The 24031-nt window shown below is 37.7% G+C and overlaps 1 protein-coding gene across 1 annotated transcript in view; it reads right to left on the bottom strand.

Moving 5' to 3' along the window:
- Positions 1-24031, bottom strand: part of LOC128594928 (24-hydroxycholesterol 7-alpha-hydroxylase) — an 89721-nt gene that overhangs the window by 1576 nt on the left and 64114 nt on the right. Inside the window, exons 9-11 of the mRNA XM_053603841.1 lie at positions 19654-19749; positions 18721-18809; positions 2687-2774 (exon numbers count right to left, since the gene is read on the bottom strand). Coding sequence (XP_053459816.1) covers positions 2687-2774; positions 18721-18809; positions 19654-19749 — 273 coding nt within the window. The remainder of the gene's footprint in view (positions 1-2686; positions 2775-18720; positions 18810-19653; positions 19750-24031) is intronic.

Genomic DNA, 24031 nt, shown 5'->3' with positions numbered 1-24031 from the left:
TCCAAAAGGATATTTTGTGCATTCCAAATGTTCTGATTTTTTTTCCTCCCTAGTTAGGAATGAAGTATAAATCTGTGTGGGAATGAGGGGACGCCAGTGCACTGTAAATAATACAAAGAGGATTTTGAGGCTTGGGGACTTAGAAAAGAAAAGTAAACTGTTCTGTTAATCTTGAAGGTTGGAGGGAAAGGAGGAATAAGGAAGGAGGAGGTGGTGCCAATTTAGATAGTCTATTTTCAAGTTTGAATGCAACGGGGCACAGGATGGGCTCCCTCGCAAGGAATTTCCTAGGGCAGTTGATAGAATGAGTTGCAGGGTTCTCCTATGTGCTCACTGGAATTGATGGAGGCACACTGGAGGCGGAGGCAGAAAAATTACCTGAGCTCAGGAGTTTAAGACCAGTGTGAAAAAAGTTTAAGATCCCATCCTTCCTCAAAATAGAAAAATCAGGTGGGCATGGTGCCAGGCACCTATAGTCCCAGCTCCTTAGGAGGCTGAGGCAGGAGGATTGCTTGAGCCCAGGAGTTAAGTTTACTCTAAGCCAGGCTGATGCCATGGTACTCTAGCCTGGGCAACAGAGTAAGACTCAAGTCTCAAAACAAACAAACAAACCCAAAAACTTTTCTAGAGAGAGAATTCGTAAGTTTTGTGAGATTTTCTAAAAATCCATGACTTCTCAAAAGGTAAAATGAAACAAAAGTAATCAAATGAACAAATAAAATTCCACCACTTTAACAAAAATGTGCTTGCTTTTGCAAGAGATTTGTAGCTGTTTTTCATGAATGCTCAAAATGGAATAGTTTCTACTGCCGGTATCAGGACTCCCCTGCCCAACCACCAGTCCTTAAAAGGTCTGTATTATTTCTGCATTGTTCATTGGAAAGAACTGACATCACATTAAATTTGTAAGACCCCTGAGGTTAAAACAAAACAGTGGACTGTTGCAAAACTGAAATCGAGGATTATAGCATTTAACTTTTTCTACTATGGAGAGTCAATTCCTTTGGGGGATTTGGTTTCCAAGTCCGCTGATTTCTCAGAACACGTTTTGATAACCCACCCCTTCCATTTCCCTGAAGAGTATGTTTATTTGAAGATTATTTCCTGTAATTTTTGATCACTTCATTTCATAATTTATTAAAACAAGTCCAATAATTAAATAATTTCAATTGATCTTTCTCTTCCTAGTACAAGAATTGTGAAAGAAAGTGCTCTCTGAAACAATGGGAATTCACTTAGACTTGTATTTTTTACAAACTGAGGTAACATTTCTTTAAACAAATGTTCTTAGCAGTGTTAAAACATATATGTGTATAAAATGGTATTAGAAATTAAATTCTAAGGAAGAAAGTGCTTGGAAAACACCTTGCGTATAGAGTTGGTCAAAATTACTGATCGCCATGGTTTTGACAAATGTCATCCTTCTAATATGAAAAGGCTTTTCTGTGTCGTCTTTGTGGTGGGAAAATAGTAGGATGTTAAGTCAGTCCTACTAACTTGGTGGACCAGGAATTAGTATTTGGTGTCTGTAAAGTCTGACCTTAATGTTCAATTTGCAAACAAGAAACCAACAATGTTTCTGAAGGGTGTTTTGAGTTCCTTTTTATTGTGAAAATTTCGAGAGTTCTTCAGCATTGATAGTTACTTGTACTCAAAACAGAAGCGCAAAAGAAATCAAGAGAAAGGACTGAAATTTGCATATTTGTGAGTAACATAGTATTTTCTGTCTATAACACACCTACACGATTTCTTTTGCAATGTAACCCAAGGGTTTTATTTATCCCTCTATACACTAGCCGTATTAGATCAAGAGTAAACCAAAGCACAAAATGCTGTAGGAATACCCTTGAGATTGCATTGCTTAATTTCTGAGCTTGGGCCTCAGTTTAAGTAACACTTTTCATCTAGTTTTCAAAATGACTTCCAAACATTTGGAATTAAATTGACCTTCCCCTTATTTCTCACTGTAGTGGACTTCAAAATGTGACACCCAGACCAAAAACGACAGCATCACCCGGAACTTGTTAGAAATGCAAATTCCAAAGCCCCTGTCCACTTCCTCCTGGGTCAGGAACTCCAGGGATGGGCCCAGCAGTCTGTTCTGACAAGTGCCCTGGCTGACTCTCCTGCTCATGTCAGCTGGAGAGACACTGGTCTAGGGGAAGAGTCCTAAAGGGGAGTTCAATGACTGGCATCTTCAATGGTCAGAGGTAGGAGGAAAGCCTCTTCATTTCTATTCACTGTTTTTATTGTCTGGTTAGTTTTCCACACCATTCCCTGCTTTCCAAATGGACCAAGGGCTATCTATGACTTGCATCCAAAACCGATGGTTCATTTTTGAACCTACAAACATTCCTTTCTGAGGAAACAAAGCCAAAGTCAAGGCCACATTTATTTAAAGCAGGGGAAAATGGCCAAACTAATAAATTCATTGAGGAGCTCCTAACACTGAGAGTGGTGGAAACACTGCTATTAGATCCTGGCTAAGTGGCTATGGGGCATATGGAGCAGACTCTGAATTAAGGGGACCAAGTATGTCTCAATCTGGTTCTATTCAAGGCACCTGTTAAGAGCAGGCACAAAAGAGGAAATCCGTTAGCTCATCTCTAGCAACTGAAACTGAGGGGTTAGAGTTTATGTCAAAACTGAAAGTCATCATGAAATTCAAAGTTCTGAAAATACTTGCCTGTTTTGGTAATGGGTCCAGAAGACTACAGTCATATTTATAAAGCATTAAGATAATACATATTTGAATCTCTAACAGAGCGAACCACCTGAAAGAAAAACATAAAATTGTTACTTGATTGCAAAAGCATGAATATCGACCAACAGAGAATATCCAGAAAGTGTATATATTACAAGGCAAATATACTGTCGACTGAATAAAAAAAGAATTCAAGCTTTCAAGAATTCAAGTTAGTTTTAATTCAGAACCACAGACCCAGGCTTGTGCCACCCCGGGAAAGTCTCTTAGGGTAGTTCTGTCCGACTCTTGTGAAATAGTGGTTCAACTCACCTTTTATGCTGGTGCTGGAGGTTCAGTTGGTGCAAAACCACATCAAACTTGCTCAGAAGATCCATTAAAGCAGAATCACATCAGGTTTACCACATATGGTTATAGTTTGCCAGGACATACCTGCTATCCTTGGCAGACGTTATGTGCATAAGAAAAGGCTAGGACTAAGTCACTTATTTGTTAATATTCTTTTAAGAATATGGTTACTTGGGCAAAGAGATGTGGCAAGCAGAATGAGCAGATGTGGCTTCTCCCATTTATCACTTTGCCTCACAACACTCTTCTTTTCCATATAATCCTTTGTTATTAAAGGAACAGAGCAAGAACATACTTTTTTCTTTATTAATAATAGGTCTTCCACAGAGTAGTAATGATGAATTTATTTATTTATTTGAGACAGAATCATACTTTGTCACCCTCACTCTACCGTGGTAGAGTGCTGTGGCATCATACCTCACAGCAACCTCAAACACTTGGGCTCAAGCAATCCTCTTGCCTCAGCCTCTCCAATAGCTGGGACTACAGGCACCCACCACAATGCCTGGCTTTTTTTTTTAGAGACAGGGGTCTCATTCTAGCTCAGGCTGGTCTCCAACTCCCGAGCTCAGGCAATCCAGCCGCCTCGGCCTCCCAGAGTGCTAGGGTTACAGGTGTGAGCCACTGCGCCTGACTTGATTAAATTGTTTTAAGATGTATGTAAAATGCTTAGCCTGTGAAAGTACTCAATAAATGAAAGCCCCAGTCTCACTCTTAAATTTTAGAACTTAGGCTCTCCAGTGCTGTAGCCATTAGCTACATGTGATTATTTAATTAAACAAATTAAAGTTGTACAAAAGAAAAAGCTGCACTGGCTATATTTCACAGGCTTAATAGTCATATGTGATTCCTGGCTACCATATTGGATAGTATATATTTAGAACATTTCCATGATTACAGAAAAGCTCTATTGGACAGTCCTGTCCGGGTCTAAGTTCCAGGGCCCATTGAAAATTACTCCCTGAATGTTCTATAGGCACCTTAAGTTTCTCCGAACTTCCAAATTTGTTCTTCCTTTTGTAATCTTTGTCTCAAGAGTGCTCAACTTTTTGATCACACAAGCTAGTAATAAAATATTTGACATTAAATAAAAATAACATATTTTATAATAAAATATAAACCCTACTATATATCTATATTTACTTATTTTAAATAATGTATTCATACTTCTGATCCATTTATGCAAATAGAAAATAAAAATCTGAAAAAAGTATAAATGAGGTTCTGCTCTTTCTCCTCGCATCCCATTGGGTCGTTCTGAGCTGTCTGCAGTGCAGGCAGACCCTTTTAGGATTAATCGCCCTTAATGAACACAATTAATCCAATGGACCAGAAAATGGGAAGCCATCAATCCTCAATCCTCTCTACTACCCTTCAGATTCAGTTAGGCACCAGGGCCTTTGTTCATCTCCTAAATAATTAATCATTTCCCAATCCCTCTCCATATCCTCTATCTCCAGGCCCTGAACTACTCCCTCAGTGCAGTCCTTAATTTATTGCCTGAATTATGGAATCATTTTAGCTTTCATAGTGGTCTCTTTGCTTCCAGTTCCACTTCCTTCTACTCTATTTCTACGACATATATTATCACTGTCTCCTCATTGCGCGCGCGCGCACACACACACACACAAAGTGTGTGCGATCTTTCAGTGCTTCCCATTTCCTTCCAAATACAGCATCGCAATGCAGCCAGCAGATCCATCTCCTATGTATCTCCACAGCCTCCTCTCTCCCAGCACTCCCTTGTTCTTGCCACACTTTATTACTTGGCATTTCCTGAATGACAGTGTTCTGTCAGCCCTTGCTTGTCTGAGGCTCACGCTCCCGGAAGCACCACTCCATCACTTGCCTCTGGAACAAGGTGCCCATCCTCCCCATCTCTCTGGTTTCTGTTCACATCTCAGCTGTAGCATCTACTGCACTGAATTATGATTGCTCATTACCCATCTCTCTCCCAAAGAGAAACTGCATTGTTTGGCCTTAACACAGTGCACAATAATGGTGCCTAATAACGTTAACTGAATAAAATGAATAGACTATGGGCGGTGATGTCCTCCACAAAGCAGATTCAATTTCCTGCCCTTGCTACCACTCTCTGTGTTTCTGTGACACTCTCCACATCCCTCAAGTCATGTCCTTGGCCTGTGATCCTACTATGTCTCACTGTATTACAATTAGTCATTTGTATGTCTGTTTCTCTGTATAGACGACAGTCTTCACAAAAAGCAGGAGCCGTGTCTTAGTCACATTTGAATCCTCAGTGTTTGTTGCTTGAATGAATGAATGAATGACTATGATGATCTCATGTTTCTATCAAATAATTAGATTATTTTACCCCCACAGGTGATTTTGAAACATCTTAACAATATTTTATTTCAAATGAAATCTGGCATACTCCAGGTGTTGTTATAATACACTTGAATACCACATTAATTCTTTTATGATATTTATGTGGCAAATTTTTTTTTTTTTTTTTGTGGTTTTTGGCTGGGGCTGGGTTTGAACCCGCCACCTCCGGCATATGGGACCGGCGCCCTACTCCTTGAGCCACAGGCGCCGCCCTTATGTGGCAAATTTAATTCTACTCCCTGGTAAATGCTAAAGACAATTTGTTCCAAGAAAGTATCAATGTCTATGAAATAGGACACACCCAATACTTACTGATTCAGATCAAATTAAGTAGTGATTCTAAGAAAAGCAATTTTGTGAATTTGCATGCAGGTTCAGAATTTCTCACAATTAAGATTTTGTCAAACTTTAACAAACTAGAATTTCCACTCCAGGCCATAATAAAGTAACAAAAATTACTGTTATCTTCCTGCCTTAAATACCTCAAAAAAAAAAAAAAAAAAAAAGAGGGCAAACTGCACAGTGTAGGAAGATCTCCCAGAAAAGAAAGAAAGTGAGGTGAGCCCTCTGATTGCTTTAGATTATTGTCCATGGCAGTTTCTACACCACAGTGCAAGGCAGGGAAACCCATGAAGACCAGACAGTATTACTTAGTTAAGGAGACAGAGATCAAGTTCAGGCAAGCTAAAAAAGACTAGACTCAGAGAGGAGGGAGTTTCACATGAGAGACACCAACAGTACTCCAGACATCTAAATAGCGGTCTTTTCTGAATATTTTTGTCAGAGTACAGATCTCTGCATGTGTAAGAAGAAACTACCACTGAGGGTGGAAAAGGATGATGAAAAGACAGTCAAAGAGTAATAAGCTGAACAGGCCTAGAGCCCACATAAGACACGACACCTGCATTCCCACAGAAAGGGTGTGAAGACCTGTTAGCACACAGACCCCTGGCTAGAGTCTTTAAAAGGGTTTGCCTGGGTAGTAGTATCATAGTATCTTACATTAAATGGCATTCTGGAATTTCCTTAACAAAACTTCTAAGCAACTAACCATGTGTCATAATAAAGTCTAAAACTAGAGGAATACAATAAAATCCAGCATCCCTGACACTTACATCTTGCATTTACTCAAAAATTACCAGGTCTAGAAGAAACAAGAAAATATGATGCAAAAGCAAGAAAAATCTGTTCAAAGGAAACAGGCTTAGGAAGGATAGATATTAGAAGCAGTTCATGAACTATCCTCTGTATGTTCAAAAAGGTACACAACAGCATCATGATGAAGAAAAGACACCCAAATTTAACTTCTAGCAACAACAACAAAAAAGTAAACCTTAAATGAAAAATATACTGGATGGAATTACTGGATGATAAGATACTGCAACAGAAAAGATCAGGGAACTTAATTAACACAACAATGGTAAGCATCTAAAATGAAGTACTTAGAATAGTAAGTCTGTAAAAGAAATGAACAGAGTGTCTGTGACCTGTCAACAGCCTAACAGGCAAGTAATTACAGATATGGATGAACAAGCAGGAAATAGATTTTAAGAAATACTAGCTGAAACATTTTCAAATTTTTGAAAACTATAATTTACAAATCTAAGAAGCTCAATGAACCCCAAGCAGAAGAAACATAAAGAAAATCAGGCCAAGCAAATCATGATCAATGCTAAATACCAGTTACAAAGAAAAAAAAATTTAAGTTAGCCAGATAAAAAAGATGAAATAAATAAAGAACAACAAAATTAAAAGCTAACACAGACTTTTCATCAGAAACTATATAACCCAGAAGACAATAAGCAATATGTTTAAAGTGTGGAAAGAAAACAAAAACAAAAACACCATCAAGGTATAAAGACAGTACTCCATTATGAAAGAGGGCAGCTTTGAAATCTAAGGGGCAAATATTTAATTTCCTCCTTAAGAATTTAGATTACACCATGTATGATACAATACAATGATTATCACTGGGAGGGAGATATGTGAAAGAAAGAGATGTTGAAATGACAGTCAACTGTTCAATAGAGAATTTGTTGCCCCCCCAACGGGTACGTTGCATGGGTAAATTACACACTTTCTGGGTGAAGGACACACCTATAACTCTGACTTTAACCATACAAAAGCAAACTATGCAACCAGAATGCATGTATTCCCATGATCATCTGAAATTTAAAATGTGAAGAACATGTGGACAGATTAAGGCCTGTGTCCACCAGGGACTGTTGTGAGGAACTTAAGACCCAAGGACAACCATGGACAGTCCTGCTAAAAGCTCCCAGTGTTGTTCCTAGACTCAGACTTTGAGAAATACACTCCAGGAGGAAAAATGAACCTTGGAGTAAAATCAACTTGTAGGGGGAGCGATGAGGCTAAAAAGAGAGTGGCTGCTCTGGGACTATTCTGCAAAAGAGATAAGCTCATGCCATGTAAAGGCATGGAAGGTCGGAACAGGGACTTTCTGTGATGTGCTGAACTTAAATAATTTTCTCCAGGACCATGGGAAAAGAAGTATTTCTTGTACAACTTTAATATTTCCCTACTTTGTTGTGATTTTTTTTAACCTCAAAAATTCTGTGATAACTGGTGCACTTCACCCTCTTGTATGACACTGTAGTGGAGAAGAAACAGGTGTTAACGCACAGGAGGCGTGAGTGGCCCACTTTCACCCCTGTGCTAGAGATGCTGTGAAAGCAGCAGCAGCCCATTTTTAGGGAGGTGGGCAGCAGCAGGTGGAGGAGCTGAGAGTGCAGCAATGCCACACAACACTGCGGGGGTCCAACGTGAATGGATAAATATGGTGTGAATGTAACATACTTTTGTCCTCCCTCCTCCTGGAAAGGAAGTGACTTTTTTTTTTTTTTTAATTTCAGGAAGTGACTTTTATGGGAATAGTAAACTGATGTTTAGATCACACACTAAGAGCTCTTGCAATAAAATAAGATCTCCATTCATTTATTTGTTCATTCAGTATTTACTGTGTCTTTAGGTGCCTTATCTGCTTCAATGCACTGAACTTACCCCCATAAACCAAAACAACCTTTGTGTTCTCATGAAGCTTAAACTATAGTAGAATACATACTAGCATAATAAATAAGACAAGATAAGAAGAACGGGCATGATGGAGGTGCGGGTTAAAATATTTTAGATAAGGAAGGTGTCTCTAGTGAGGCGATACTTTAGCAGACAGTGGAATAAAGTAAGAGAGTGAGCCATATCACTATACCTACCAAATTCCATGCAGAGGAATTAAAGGGTACAAATTCCAGAGGTAGGAGAATGAGGAACAGGAGGCTCGGAAATGATCAAGAAAGGCAAATACCAGAGAAATATTCTAGTTATCTAGAGAGCCTTGTGGGACATGTTAGAGATTTCATTTTATTCTGTGAGACGGGAGGCCATCCAATGGTTTTAAGCAATACAACAAGTTCCAAAAGAATCATTCCAGCTGCTACTTTGAGAACAAAATATAGGGTGACATGTATGGAAGCTATCACAAAAAATAGATTAGAAATCTGTCACGATTTTCTATATAACAGAAAGTGGTGACTTGAACTAGGAAGGTAGGAATAATTGGGAACCACAGTTGAAATCTGGGGATACTCTGCAGGATGGACCTATGGTTTGCACTGCAGACATGAAGAACAGAAAGGAGTCAGGGTGACTCCGAAGGTTTTGACTTGAGAAAATGAAAGGATACGGCTGGAATTTACCTCAGCCGGCACTCGGGAGGGAAGAGCAGAGTGAGGGAATCATAATCTGGAGCTCGGTTTTGGACTTGTTCAGCAGAGATTTGCACAGACCAGTGCTCTGCAGACAGCCAGTGGAGACGGTGAGTGGAAGCTGAGTAAATGAGCCTTGTGTTTAGAAAGGTTTCACTCAGAGCTGGAGATACTAAAAGGATAAGAAAAAAAAATCTGAAGAGACAGACCTGAGATACTCCAAAATTTGGAGTCAGGAAAAGTGAGGAACACGAGAAAGGGGACGAAGAAGGGAAGAATAACAGAAAGAGTGTGGTGCCTCAGGAGCTCCACGAAGGAAGTGTTTCATGGAAGGTGTAAGCCAGCCTATCACAAGGAAAAGGCGGTAAAAAGCACCAACATGTGAAATTAAACATAAAGGTACAACTTAAACAACCACTTCTTTTCAGTACGTCGCTCCCTTTTTACAAGTGAATCAGATGATACCCCTCTTTCAGACAACTAGGCTGACATTTGGGGTTCAGAAGAATCAGCAGTGACCTCCTAATATTCAATGTTTACTTGGCAGCGCTAGTAAAGCACTGGCTAATTTTACATTTGTGAATTATGGAAAAGTTTGGTAGGTTCCTTGCTTTGTGCAAACAAATCCCATTTTCTTATCATTGTTCTACGCCCTTCTCTAATACTAGCTTGTCAGACATCAGTGTAGTGATTCCCAACTTCTCTGAGCTCAGCATCCTGGGACAAAAGATTTTCCTGAAGGGAAGAGAAGAGAGAGGGGAGGGGAGGGAGGATATGGGAGGAGGGAGGGTATTTGGAGGAACCTCATCTAATGTGCATGATGCAATGGTACATTTCAAAACTATTAAGAAATGAGTATAATTGTGCAAATAGAGAGACAATGTACAGAATGGAAGAGAATATTCACAAGCTACATATACAATAAAAGGCTAATATTCAGAATCTACAAAGAACTCAAGCAAATCAGCAAGAAAAAAAACCATTAAAAAGTGGGCAAGAAGCATAACAGAAGCCTTTCAAAAGATGATAGATGAATGGCTAATAAACATGAAAAAATGCTTAAGATCACTAATCATTACAGAAATGCAAATTAAAACCACATTGAAATATCACCTTGCCCTGGTTATAATGGCTTTTATTAAAAAGTCCCAAAACAGGCCTCTTTGCCTACTTGTCCTGGCAATGAAGGCCCATCTGTTGTCTATGGCGAACATATTTTGATCGGTAAGCCTATACCTTGCTCCTAGTCTGTAAACCTACCTTTGTCTTCCTCAATACACTTTGTTTCATGTTTTCATTTTTAAAAAAGGTCTCCCCCTACTCCCCCACAAAAAAAGACTTTCCTGGTTTTCAAGTGTCCATACTGTAGGATAATATTTAGAAATAAACATATCCTACATCAAGCACACAAAGTGAACTCAGTGTGAGTTTAAAATGGCTTGCTTTTTTTCCAGAGGCTTAAGGGACCTGGGCCCCAATGGGACACATGCAGAGTTGGCTTGCCTGGAGTTAAAAATTCCACAAGCCCATTCTCTGAAGCTGTGCACCCTATGAAGCCTGAGATCAAAGGGCATGCCACCCTTCCTCAGAGATATGGGCCAGAGGGTTGACGTATGTTAACAACATATTGTCAGAGGTCTATAGGTGTTCTGCCCTGAGGAAAAGACACAGTCATTACTTCATACTGAGTAAACTGAGTGAACCTTGAAGATACTCTTCCATTAACTCTGTTCCCCTGTGGCTACTTTCTTCTTTGTGATCTTTGTTTACATACCTGCCCAGAGATTAGTCAGTGTCTAGAAGAAGATGTTTACTACAAAAGTGATTGTGTTGATATGGTAACAGGATATTTCCTTTCAAGTTAATTTCAGATAGGTAAAATGAGGTAATGGTGAAACCAACAGATGATAGATTAAGTGTGTACATGACTAGAAAGGTAAAAAATCAAAACCCTGAATAAAGAACTTCGCTACATGCCCTCCCATATTGTGTAGTCTGTTTCTTGACTTAATAATTACAGGAGCGAGTTTACACCCATGGCAAAGCTGCTGTTTGTTCACGTCTCTGGTCATGCAACACATACAGGCACCACAACAAACCATAAAGACAGTCAGCATTTGAAAGGGTAGTGTGGGAGCTGTGTGAGTAAAGAAGGTTCCCTAGGCAGAGAAATGACACGCACCAAGGCACAGACTGGGAAAGGGCCCTGGACTGTCCAAGGAGCTGGAAGTTGTTTACTCCATGCAGAAGGTGAGGAGCCAATTCTTGGAGGGGTTTCAGTGTGCATGTGACAGCTTTGGGATTTTCCTCCTGAAAGTGCTATAGAACCAGTGAAGAGAATATACTTATTGAAAAATAGGTAAATGTGAAAACAAGGTTCCTTTAAACATTACTATCCATAGGAGGCCCTCAATAAAAGGGTTACTCTATCACTAAAGGGGTTTGCAAAGCAAAGGAGTAATGTAAACAAGGCCAAAAATCATAAGCTAAGACCACAATTTTAAACATTTTAGAAAGACCACATGTATGTTGATTAGAAATACTTAGAAAAGGTGAATGGGGTAAGGAAGTGGCTGAATAGAAACCTCAATCCTTCTGCAGAACACCTAATTCAATAACTATCTTATAAGTACCTTCAGAAGCAACAAGATCAGGGAAGCAAGCATAATCAGAAAAAGTGGTTACCAAAGGCCCAGCGGGCGGGAGGATTGGGGAAATGTTCGTCAAAGCACACAAAATTTCAGTTAGACAGGAGAAATAAGTTCAAGAGATGTATTGTATATCATGGTGAATGCAGTTGTTAATGACATATTGCATAATATATTTTAAAATTGCTAACAGAGTAGAATTTAAGTGTTCTCACCACAAAAATAAGTATGAGGCATAATGTACAACGCTGTTAAATAGGTTGATTTAGCTGTTCCACAACATATACATAAATGTATATGTTGCACACTATAAATACATATAAATTTAATTGTCAATTAAAATAAATTTTTAAAACTTTCAAGAAAAATATATATTGCAGAAAATTGATATGGCAAAATGAGAATAAAGAAATGATGGAAATTTTTAAAAAAGATTGTTAACAATATTTATCAATTTAGTAAAATAGTTTTCTTCTACATTTAGAAGGTAATATTCCCTAACTAATTTTAGTCACTATGATGCTTTTATTTTATGTTTTATTTATTTTTTTATTAAATCATAGCTGTGTACATTAATGTGATGATGGGGCAAAATACACTATTATGATGCTTTTAAAAATGATGAAACTACATTTTCCTCAAAGATAAACTGTAACTTAGTCTTTTGACTAACTCATACTATGCATTTTGAATTAGTGAGGCTTAATATTTTTCTTCTTTTATTTTTAATGTTGTCAGTTTACTTATTAGATTAATATTAACTATTAAAACATTAATATTAATATAACATTCAGTATTAGTTCTAACAATTTTGATATCTAATTTAAAGGAAAAGTAAGATTAATAATGCATAATACAATAATAAAACATGAGGAAAATCTTATTTTCTCTAAATCAAAATATTTGTATGTTCTAGTAGAATTACTTCAATTATCCACTAATTTTTTTTTTTTTTTTTTTTTTTTTTAATTAGAGACAAGGTCTTGCTCTGTTGTTAGGGCTACAATGCAGTTGGATGCAGCCTCAAACTGCTGGTCTCAAACTATCCTCCTACCTCAGCCTTCTGAGTAACTGGGACAATAGATGGGCACCATAATAACTAGCTAAATTTTTATTTTTTTTTGTAGAGATGGAATCTCACTATATTTCTCTGGCTGGTCTCAAACAGGTCAGCCTCCCTAAGTCCTGGGATTATAGGCATGAGCCACTGTGTCCAGCCCCTAAAGTTTGTTTTTTAAGCCTTTACTATTTTACTGAATTTTGTTCAATATCTAAAATACCAGAAACTGGCATATACATACCTGTGATATTAAAAGCTTTTCATATTAAAGAAAACAGGCCTCATAAATTTGTATTTTGACACAGTTCCTCAGAAGCAAGCTAAGCTATGTTCAGGTGAGTAATGTTTTCTTAATACTTCTGTTGCCAAAACAGTGAAAATAATGAGACAGTATTTATAACATTTTTTTTTCCAGTACAAGAACATTACACATCTACAAATGCAGCTAATTAAAATATAAACATGTTGAAAATTCCTTACTTAGTACTTGTATATTTTCCCTTTATTCAGGAATAAAGGCAAAGTAATCGTTCTGGTTTCATTAAATTTAAGTACTCATCAAATGGAAAAATACCATGATTTATTTCCAGCTTATTGATGTATAATTGACAAAAGTTATATACAATGTGATGGTTTGATATACATTGGGATACATGTATTTTGTGAAATGACTACCAAAATCAAGCTTATTAACATACCCATCACCTCACATAGTTATGTGTGTGTGTATATGTGTGTGTGTGTGGTGAGAACACTTAAGATCTATTCTCTTAGCAAATTTCAAGTATATGTTATTATTAACTATAGTCATCATACCAGGCTGGGCATTAGGTCTCCAGAACTTATTCACCTTATATACCCTTTGACCTATATCTCCCTACTACCCCCACCCTCCCAGCCCCTGGTAACCACCATTCTACTCTCTATTTCAATGAGTTTAACCATCTTTGATACCACATATAAATGATCTTATGCACTAATTTTTTGTGTCTAGCTTATTTCACTTAGTACAATGTCTTCCAGGTTTATCCATGTTGTAGCAAATGGCAAGATTTCCCCCCCTTTTTTTTTCTTAAGGCTGAAAAATACTCCTCTGTGTGTGTGTGTGTGTATCACATTTTTTTACCCATTTATCCATCTACACTTAGGTTGTTTTCAGATCTTGGCTATCGTGAATAATGCTGCAGTGACATGGAAGTGCAAGTATCTCGTCAAGACACTGATGTAATTTCTTTGGCTATCTACCCAGAAGCAGAATTGTGGAATCAACTCTATTTTGAATTTTTTTCAGGGACTGCCATATTGTTTTCTAAAGGAACTGTACCATTTTACATTCTCACTAACAGTGCATCAGGGTTTCAATTTCTCCACATCCTCACTAGCACTTTTTATTTTCTGTTTGCTGATAGAAACCATCCTAATTGGCATGTTATCTTGAAATAAAAATATATAGAGATGAATCTTGAAGCAAGAGGTTTTATTGGACTAGAAAAGGAATAGAATTACAAATCAGGGCAATATGGATAGACCAGGGTGGCCTCTGGTATGTCTGGAGAACAGAGGAAGAGGTTAGGATTTTATTGGAGGAAGAGAAGATTATGCAAGTTGTTTCAAAGGAAAGTTCATTGGTGCTAGCAGCATCTTACAAGACAGCAAGTGAGTTCTGATTGGTGAGTGTCCACAATTGCTAGGTAGACCTTGTTATTTAGGTAGTTATAGGCCTAGCACTTTTTTTTAAGTGTTCCTTTTTCTTTTTTTTTTTTATTGTTTGGGATGCATTGAGGGTACCTAGCATTTTTTGATTGGGCCTGTGAGACAGTTTTTTGGAACAGGTGTATGCAACCTCTTTTCCCGTGACTTCTTGATTCCATTTTAATTGGGTATGATATAAAAACAACTTTATTTTGCATACTCAACTTTCACAAGTATGAGGTCATATTTCATTGTAGTTTTGATTTGGATTTACATAGTGATTAATGATGCTGAACATTTTTTCATGTGTACTGGCTATTTGTACATCTTCTCTCTATTTGTACATCTTCTCAGCCAGGCCACGGTGCTCTGCCTCTATCTAGCAGGAGGAGGTGAGGCCTGACAACCTCAGCGCTTGATGGAGGCTGGGGGATTTTCACTCAGTTCCAGCCCCACCCCTGATTGATGTTACTGACAGAACAGAATAGAACAACTTGGTGGGAGTGAACCCTATTGTTGCCAAAAGACGGCTGCTGCTCTGCGCCTCGGGGCACTGCCGCTTTGGTGTGGTTCCCTCTCAGCCGACCACCCTCTCCTCACTCCCGTGCCACAGAGTCAACACTGACCAGTTGCAGTCCAGGCCCTGTCCATTCTTGAGAAATCACCCAAGAATCTGGACTCCTGGGGGACAGGCCTCCAGACCTCAGAGTGAGAATGGAGGGGAGTGCTGGGAGCTTAGAGTTGCAGGTAGAGAACATACACAGTTTTATGCCTGGCAGGAGAATGCTGTGGCACCCTAGTAGGGGAGGTAGGTTCCAGTATTTAGAGGGTCTCTCCTGTGGAGTGTAGTGGGAGGACCTTTGAACTCTGCTCGTTTGTTTGTGGGGCACTCTGAGCCGTTCTCATGGGGGAGGGGACTCCCGTCAGCTTGGTGATGTATTTTGTACCTTTTGTTTGTATCCTTGGGTTCCCAGCTCGCCTCAGCATGGTTGATGTGCGTTCTTCAACCTTCTATCTTGGTGAAGCTCAAATCCACCAGGTTACTTGCTAAATTTCTGTCCTTTAGCTCTCCTTCTGGACGGGAGCATCTGCTATTCTCTTTTCTTAAAGGCTAGTTGCTAAAATTTCTTTTTTGATTTCTTTTTTGATGTACTAGTTGTTCAGTATGTGTTGCTTAATTTCCATGTTTGTGAATTTTCCAGTTTTTTTTCCTGTAATTGACTTCTAGTTTCATATCATTATGTTTAGAAAATGTACTTGTTATGATTTCAACATTCCTAAAATGTTTAAGACTTGTTTATAGCTCTCTATGTGATCTACCCTGGAGAATGTTCCAGGCATTCTTATGAAGGATGCGTTTTCTGCTTCTGTTAGATGAAATGTTCTGGATTATACATCAGGTCCATTTGGTCTAAAGCAGAGGTGTCTGAGCTACAGTCCACAGGCCACATGCTGATTTTATGAGGACTAATTTTGCTTATCTGTGGCGTTAGATATCACAAAATATGTACTGGTCTTTTTCTTTTTTTTTCTTCTAATCAGCTTTCATTAATGATTGTGTACTTAAGGTGTGGCCCAAGACAGCTCTTCTTTTTCCAGCCACCCAGATTCAAAGTCGCAGTTTACTGTAAGCTATTCCTCTCAAGTGATTCCCATTTATAATCACCTTCCAAATTTGGTAAATTCTACCATTCCATGTCTCTTACATGTAATATCAGCATGACCATATAATCTAAATCATGACCCACACGAATCTATTCTACATAAAACTTTTTCTATTTTATGAATGCCACTTGAGCTGAATACAAACCCCTAAACTAGGTATTAATTGGCCGTCCCAATTGGGCCAATGTTTTCATTCTTGCTTCTCACCACTATCCATAATCTTGTCCCAGTAACAGTGACACCATAACCCCCTCAGAAACATACCTCTGTACTTTATGACCCTTTGCTCATTCTGTTTCCTGAAGCTAAAGTCTTCTAGCCTTTCAAAGGCTCTTTTCCCTAGGAAATGTTTCTCTGACCAGATGTACCTTTCCTCTGGAATCTCTAGACTACTGTGCTTGGGTACTTCTTATCTTGTAACCTGTGGTTATTTATCAACCTGATGTTCTCCTTGCCTCAGCTAAGTTGTCATTTCAGAAGGGCTGAGAACAGGTGTTATGTTGAAAGCCCCAGAAGGACCCAGGGTACTACTTTGCTTATGGTAAGAGCTCAGTACATTCTAAAAATAGATAATTTCTGTCTAAATAAGGTACTGTTGGTTGAGTTGCAGTAATGTGGTCACCTTTATTGTACCTATCACTTTCAAACTCAAAAAACTGTCTGTTAACTTCAAAAGCTATCATGGAAGGTAGCAATGGCCCCTATTAGAAACAAAAGTAATCAGATAATACTTGATCAATGGTTCATATTATATACTTGGCTATAAAACATTTCAGTCCTTCATTTAAAATACTTGTAGCTCAATGTCAAAGATGGTTATGATACATTTTTTGGTTGCTGTTAGGCATATAGGTAAAGGGACCTAATAAAAGCAACATCTATTATTTTTTACAAGAACTACTCTTAGAGCATCGATACTTAGTAGGTGACAAAACCAATAAATGTATTATTGGTTTAAGAACAACTTCTCCAAAGTGAAAATAATCAGAGGCAGATGAGCATGACAGGTTTTTGTTGCTGTTGCGCGGCTGTTGTGTGTTAAAGAATCTAACAATTACAATGTTCAGTTTTGGAGTTTTATGGTGGGTGTGTCAGCATGTTTTCAGGTCTAAACAATGGAACTTTCAACTCACATTACCTTGAAAATAGGGCATTTGTTATCCAGCATAATGGAAAGAAGATGAACTCTTCAAAACTGAGGAAGTCAGTGATACAATGATATTATAGATATTGTACAGACTCAAGTTCTTTCCATATCTCTGCTCTGCCATCCATAGACTCCGCATGGCTGTTAGGCTTGTTCCTTTTGAACCTGCTGCTAGTAACTATGGAGGATATGATATACACATCCTTGTGCGTATCCAGTGGGAGCAGATGAACGGAGGCCTCTTTCCTAACCACAGAAGAAAAATCTCTCCTTTCAGTCTGATTTGCCAGTTTATGTCAACTACCTACCCCAGAACAAATAGTTATCTCCAGAGAGACACCAGGTGGCAATTTGCTCTGGCTTACTTTTCTAGAAAAACTTCTAAAGAGGATGGTAAAATTTCCATGACTGCCTAGAACTACTTAATACCATTTTAGGGGAAGTGTAAATTACTAAGACTATACTGATCCTCTAAAGCCCACCAAAAGGAAGAGATAAGATGAATTCTAGAGAGTAAGTAATAATTACAAAAACAGACTGGTATTACTATTTAAAGCCATTGATCAAGCCATCAATGAAGATGGCTGACCTCTTAAATCAATAAACTATGATCTTTTAGATATAAGAACTTAAAGAATTTGTACATTCATTGAATGAGACTTTTGTCTCAAATAGGTACAGATAATTCCCAAATTAAACCATCCCCACTGAAGAAATGGGACATATTTGAAGCAGACTGTAAATTTTATGAGGTCAGTACCATGTGCATCTTCTGCAGAGTTCTCTCCTGATGCCTGGCACAGATGAGAAGTTCAGAAAATTTTTCTTCTTGAACAAACATAAAAATAACTTTAAGCAGTGGATACATCAATAGAACAGGGAATCACACTGAAGAGGAATCTGGGTGACAGATCAGCTTAACTACAAAAGCTATGAAAAGAAAATTTTCACAAAACTAACTCAATAAACAAAAATAATCTAGAAAGCTATTGCTATGCTCTAAGCTAAAGATGTTCTGTTACATCCCCAATGTCCACAATAATGCTGTAATTAAAGAAATATTTGTTTTCTTAAAAAGTTAGCATTCAAACCATTGTCAATTATCCTTGTATAAAAGCTGAGCATTTCAGCCATAAACCTGGTTTTTGTCTGGCATCATCAAGTACAGTATTTTCTTTTCATGAGGTTTCCTATCAGAAGTCATTTTAGATATTTCCACTAAGGCGTTGCACAATACCACAGGCCAACCAGACTAAATGTACTTTCCTGGATTTCCATGTAGTTTGATAATGAAGAAAAGAGAGATTAAGCTAAAGCGTTCCCCTCCCCCAAACCATCATCTTTCTGGATATTCTAAGTAAATGTGGCCCAGCTGTCTCACTGACCTTCCAGGACACTGGAACTTCCCGCTTCCAAACGCCATGAAGCTGTCCAAGAAAGAGTACTTCTCTAAATTTGCCTCTTTCCAACGTTCCTGTGGGAAGAAAACATTTTTTTTCTTTCCAAATCAGCCTTATATAAATAAGCTTAACTTTATTTCTCTAGGCTAAAAATGACCTTGTACAGCTAATCCTTGCATATAAAGTTGCAGGGTTGGTTGGTAATTTTTTCCAACTTGTTATTAGTATCAGACACAGTTGTGTTTTTGGAACATGAACTTATAAACAAAGGTTTAAAAAGAATTCTGTTAAGTGGTAAATGTAAATGATAATGTAAATCAACAACAGAATTGACCTAAGAAGCAGAATATTATTTATAATAATGTCTTGAGGTTCATTATAAAATTGCTCGGGGCAATACATTTAGTAATAAGACACGCACAGCCCTGCCTGTTGGAGAAAGGTTGGGATGCAGAATACATCTGGATGCCATTTTTTACAGTTTTACCTAAAGGCAGAGAATGGACTATATGACCTAAGATTCTGTTCAGCCCTGTAACTTCCCAAACATAAGAAGTAGTGGATCATGGTTTTAATTTGTTCTATTTTTACTTTTTGAACTCCTTGGAAACCAACAGAAGCAAGTGCATAAAAAAAAATGAACTAAGTCTTTTATCAGGACTGGGCATGTTTACTTTAACATGCCCTCTGGTTTTATATGACATTTATTTTAAAGTTAGGGTAGTTTATTCCAAACACTTTTCTGTCTGGTTTATAAATCTCGTGCTGTCTATATTACAAATCTAATCTATAGTCTGTAGCAAATTTTCTTCTTTTTTACCAGAGAAATAGGACTGCTTAATGATAGCATTCTAGTTAACTTATGAATTCATACTCTTGGCACAAAAAGGATATGGTATATTGAAAGAGAAAACTTACAGGTTTGAACAGCTCAGGTTCAGGAAAATACTTTGGATTTCTATGTAGCCAAAATGGAGACAGCATCAACAAGTCACCATGAGGAATGACATAATTCTATGATACAAAAATCAGTCCCAAGTCATTTTTTTGAAATATACTTAAAAGACAGGTTGTGTCATTAAAACAATGCTACCATTATATTGTGGTGAAGACTTACACATTTTATAATTGATAGCAAGAAAATATAACTCTTTACTGAACAGGTCTTTTCAATTTTCAACTTAGGTGTTAACTGGTTTCTAATTTTGATTCTTAGATACATGTACATACAGACATGTAGTTGGTTACATGGAAGGAAATACTAGTACTAGAGACTAATACTAGACAAAGTTTTAGAAACTGGCATCAGTCCATTCTAACGCAGCTTTGATGGGGGATATTGGGGTTTGCAGCAGAGTGAGTTTCCTCAAGCAGCAGAGTCTGTATCATCCTTCCCCATTCATGTTACAGTACATTCTCATGGTTTATAAACTACCCTAAGAACTAAAAACCACTTTATAATACCTCCCTTTCATTGCCATGTTCAGGAACCATAGGACAAAGAGACCTCCCAGGCGGTGTGATCACTTGATAGCTACCAGCATTACTGAGGGGAAGATATTTTATCAGGTAACTTTCCATGGCCAGTCATCATAAGCCATATCTATTTATCCCTGTATAATTCCGAAATGTTCTCAAGACATTTGCAAAACACTTACTTAAGGTTTACATAGCCTAGTGGTTCTCAACCTGTGGGTCACGACTCCTTTGTAACAATGAAAATACATCCTGCATATCAGATATTTACATTATGATTCACAACAGTAGCAAAATTACAGTTATGAAGTAGCAACAAAAATAATTTTATGGTTGGGGGTCACCACAACATGAAGAACTATATTAAAGGGTTGCAGCATTAGGAAGTTTGAGAACCACTCACATACCCCAAACATACGCATTTTATAATGAAAAATAGGTCTTTTTATGGCAGCAGGGAGTGGCATATGGGTTGGGATGGGGTGTCATTTTTTCACTCAGGAGAAGCCCTGTTGGCTCAGTGAGAGTCAAGTATTACTTGACGTTTGGCAATTTCAGTACCAAGAGAGCTGGACAGAGTAAGAGAGTAAGGATTTTTGCTGGTATCTTACCATTTTTAAAACAGAAAGGGAGGTCCCTTTCCTGTCTCTGACAGAGATCCCAATCCTGTCTGTTTTACCTCTGCTGGAATAAGTCACAGAGGGCTCTGAGATATATTTGGGAGCAGGGCCTGGGACAAGCCTTGAGATCATTCCCCTTCCTGCGCCATAATCCTATCCATTTGCTGTTGACCTGCATTTATGACTTTGAAATTACTGACTGCTGCAGCCTCCTGATCAGGCTGACAGAGGAAGGGAGACTTCACTAGATCCTCAGTAACAGAAGTGCCTACAGCAACAGGGAGGAGGCAAGAAAACTGCCAGGCAGATGAACGGCAGGAAGCAATGTCAGAGCTGGACCTATCAAAGAAACCCTCTGTGAAAGTGGACATCACCATGCCCAGCCAAAACAGTCCCTCTCTATTCACATGACAGATGAAGACAGAACAATCACAGGACAAAGATCACTAGTGATCTCTGTTACAACAACTGCGTCTCCCAGGTAGACAGAATTGAACTTGGCCAGTCCAATTCACCTGGATGTTGGGAGGCCAAATGAGTTTCACCTGCTAATCTAGAAGTGAGATTTTCATGAACAGGGAAGAGAAAGGAGTACTCTGTGTCATAATGCAAGAAGGGTAGTGACAGCTAAGTGTGGGCAGCAACTGTAGAAGCCTGAAGAGAAAGAAGGAGTCTTGTAAATGCAAAGCATCTATAATGGGAGGTTCAAAGCACCCAAAATTTTCTCTTAGCTCTTGGTCAGACGTTTTGTTGGTATTAGTTGCCCTCCCCTCCAAAAAAGTGTTTTTAAAATTAAACAATACATTTTTTCCTATGGTTAAAAACAGATTTCCAAACAGTTTAGAAAATTCAGAAAACCAGAAAAACTAGAAAAGAAAATAACCAGAGTTTCAACACCCAAAGATGGGCATCAATTGACTAGACTTCACTACTTTTACCTAGTAAGAGCAGGGTATGTTTTGTTGTTGTTGTTAATCAGAGTTTTGATTCTCTTGAATAACCAATTTTTGGATCTTTCTTTGTGTCCTTAACATTACAATGTAAGTATTTTTTCTTGTACAATCATTATGAATAATTTTCCCTCCAATGGCTATTTACTTTTTCACTGGGTAGATTAAACGATTATTAATTGTCTACTTTTTCCCTATAATAAATAATTTCACCATTATTTTCTTCTACAAAGCATTTTTCATAAAAATTGTTTTAAAACATGATTGTTCAACATATGAAGCAATGAACACAATATATCACATCAAAAGAACGAAGGACAAAAACCATATGATGGTTTAAGAAAAGCATCTGATATTCCATGGTGTACATATACCACAATTTATTAATCCATTTGTGGATCTATGATAAAATTCTGAACATCCCTTTATGATAAAAACTCTCAACAAACTAGGCATAGAAGTCAACACACCTTAAAATAATAAAGGCCAAATACGACAAACTCACAGCCAACACTATACTGAATGAGGAAAAGTTGAAAGTCTTTTCTCCAAGAAATGGAACAAAACAAGGATGCCACTTTCACCTTTCCTATTCAACATATTACTAGCCATAACAATGGGGTAAGAGGGAAAAATAAAAGGCATGCAAATTAGAAAACAGAGTCAAATTGTCCGTCTCTGCTGATGATATATATGATCTTATATCTAGAAAACCTTAAAAGAACTCCACCAAATTTTCTCTTATATTTGACAAATAAATGAAGTTGCAGAAGCAATGCACAAAAATCAGTAGCATTTCCATATACCAATAATAATGTAGCTGAGAAAGGAAGCAAGAAGAAAATAACATTTAAAAAAGCTGTTATAAAAAATTTAAATACCTAGGAATGAATTTAACCAAGAAGGTAAAAGTTCTCTATGAGGAAAATTACACAACATGGATGAAAAAAAACAGTTTACATAAATAGAAAAATCCTATAGATTGGAAGAAATAATACTAAAATGACCACATTGCCCAAAGCAGTCTACAGAGTTAATGCAATCCCTAGCAAAATACCAACTTGCTCTTCACAGAATTAAAAAAAAAAAAAATGCCCTAAAATTCATATGGAACCAAAAAAAGAGCCCAAGCAGCCAAAGTAATCCTGAGCAAAATGAACAAAGCTGGAGGAATCCCACTGCCAGACTTCAAAATATATTTCAAAGCTATAGTAACAAAAAAGGCAGGGACTAGTATAAAAATGGACCTATAGACAAATGAAACAGAAGAAAAAGCCCAGAAGTAAAGCCACATATTTACAGCCAACAGATCTTTGACAAAGCCAACAAGAACTCACAATGGGGAATGGACACCTTCTTCAAAAGACAGTGCTGGGAAAACTAGATATCCACATGGATAAGAATGAAACTGGATGTCTATCTCTTACCATATGCAAAAATCAACTCAAGATATAGTAAAGATGGAAATGTAACACCAGAAACTATAAAAATACTAGAAGAAAATCTAGGGAAAACTCTACTGGATATTTCCTTAGCTGTGTAGAAACCTTTTAATTTAATCAAATCCCATTTATTTATTTTTTGCTGTTACTGTGATTCCACAGGGTTGTCTTTGCCTAGGTTGATATCTACGAGTTTTCCCAACATTTTCTTCTAGAGATGTTATGGTTTCATTACTTACTTTTAAGTCTTTTATCCATCTTGAATTAATTTTTGTGATGGTGAGAAACATGGATCCTAGTACAATTCTTCTGCCTGTGGCTATCTCATTTTCTCAGCACCCTTTATTGAATGGGACTTCTCTTCCCCAGTGCATATTGTTGTCTGCTTGGTCCAAGATCAGATGGCTTTATGTATATGGTTCTATATGCAGGTTCTCTGTTCTGTTCCATTGGTCTATGTCTCTACTTTTGTGCCAATACCATGCTGTTTTGGTTACTAAAGCCTTGTAGTATATTTTGAAGTCTGGTAATGTGATACCTCCAGATTCATTAATTTTGTTTAAGATTGCTTTGTCTTTTCAGGCTCTTTTCTGGTTCCAAATGAAGCACAGCATTTTTTTTCTAGGTCTATAAACTAAGACACTGGTATTTTGATGAGGACTGCACTGAATCTATAAATCACTTTGGGTAATATAAACATTTTTAACAATGTTGATTCTACCGATCTATGGGCATGATATGTTTCTCCATTTGTTTATTTTGTCTGTGATTTCTTTCCTCAATGTTTCATAGTTCTTTTTGCAGAGAT

Source organism: Nycticebus coucang, chromosome 9, assembly GCF_027406575.1.
Source record: "Nycticebus coucang isolate mNycCou1 chromosome 9, mNycCou1.pri, whole genome shotgun sequence".
In the NCBI taxonomy this organism is placed as follows: domain Eukaryota; kingdom Metazoa; phylum Chordata; class Mammalia; order Primates; family Lorisidae; genus Nycticebus; species Nycticebus coucang.
Note: the sequence above shows the minus strand (reverse complement) of the source record. Positions and strands in the feature narration are given on the sequence as shown.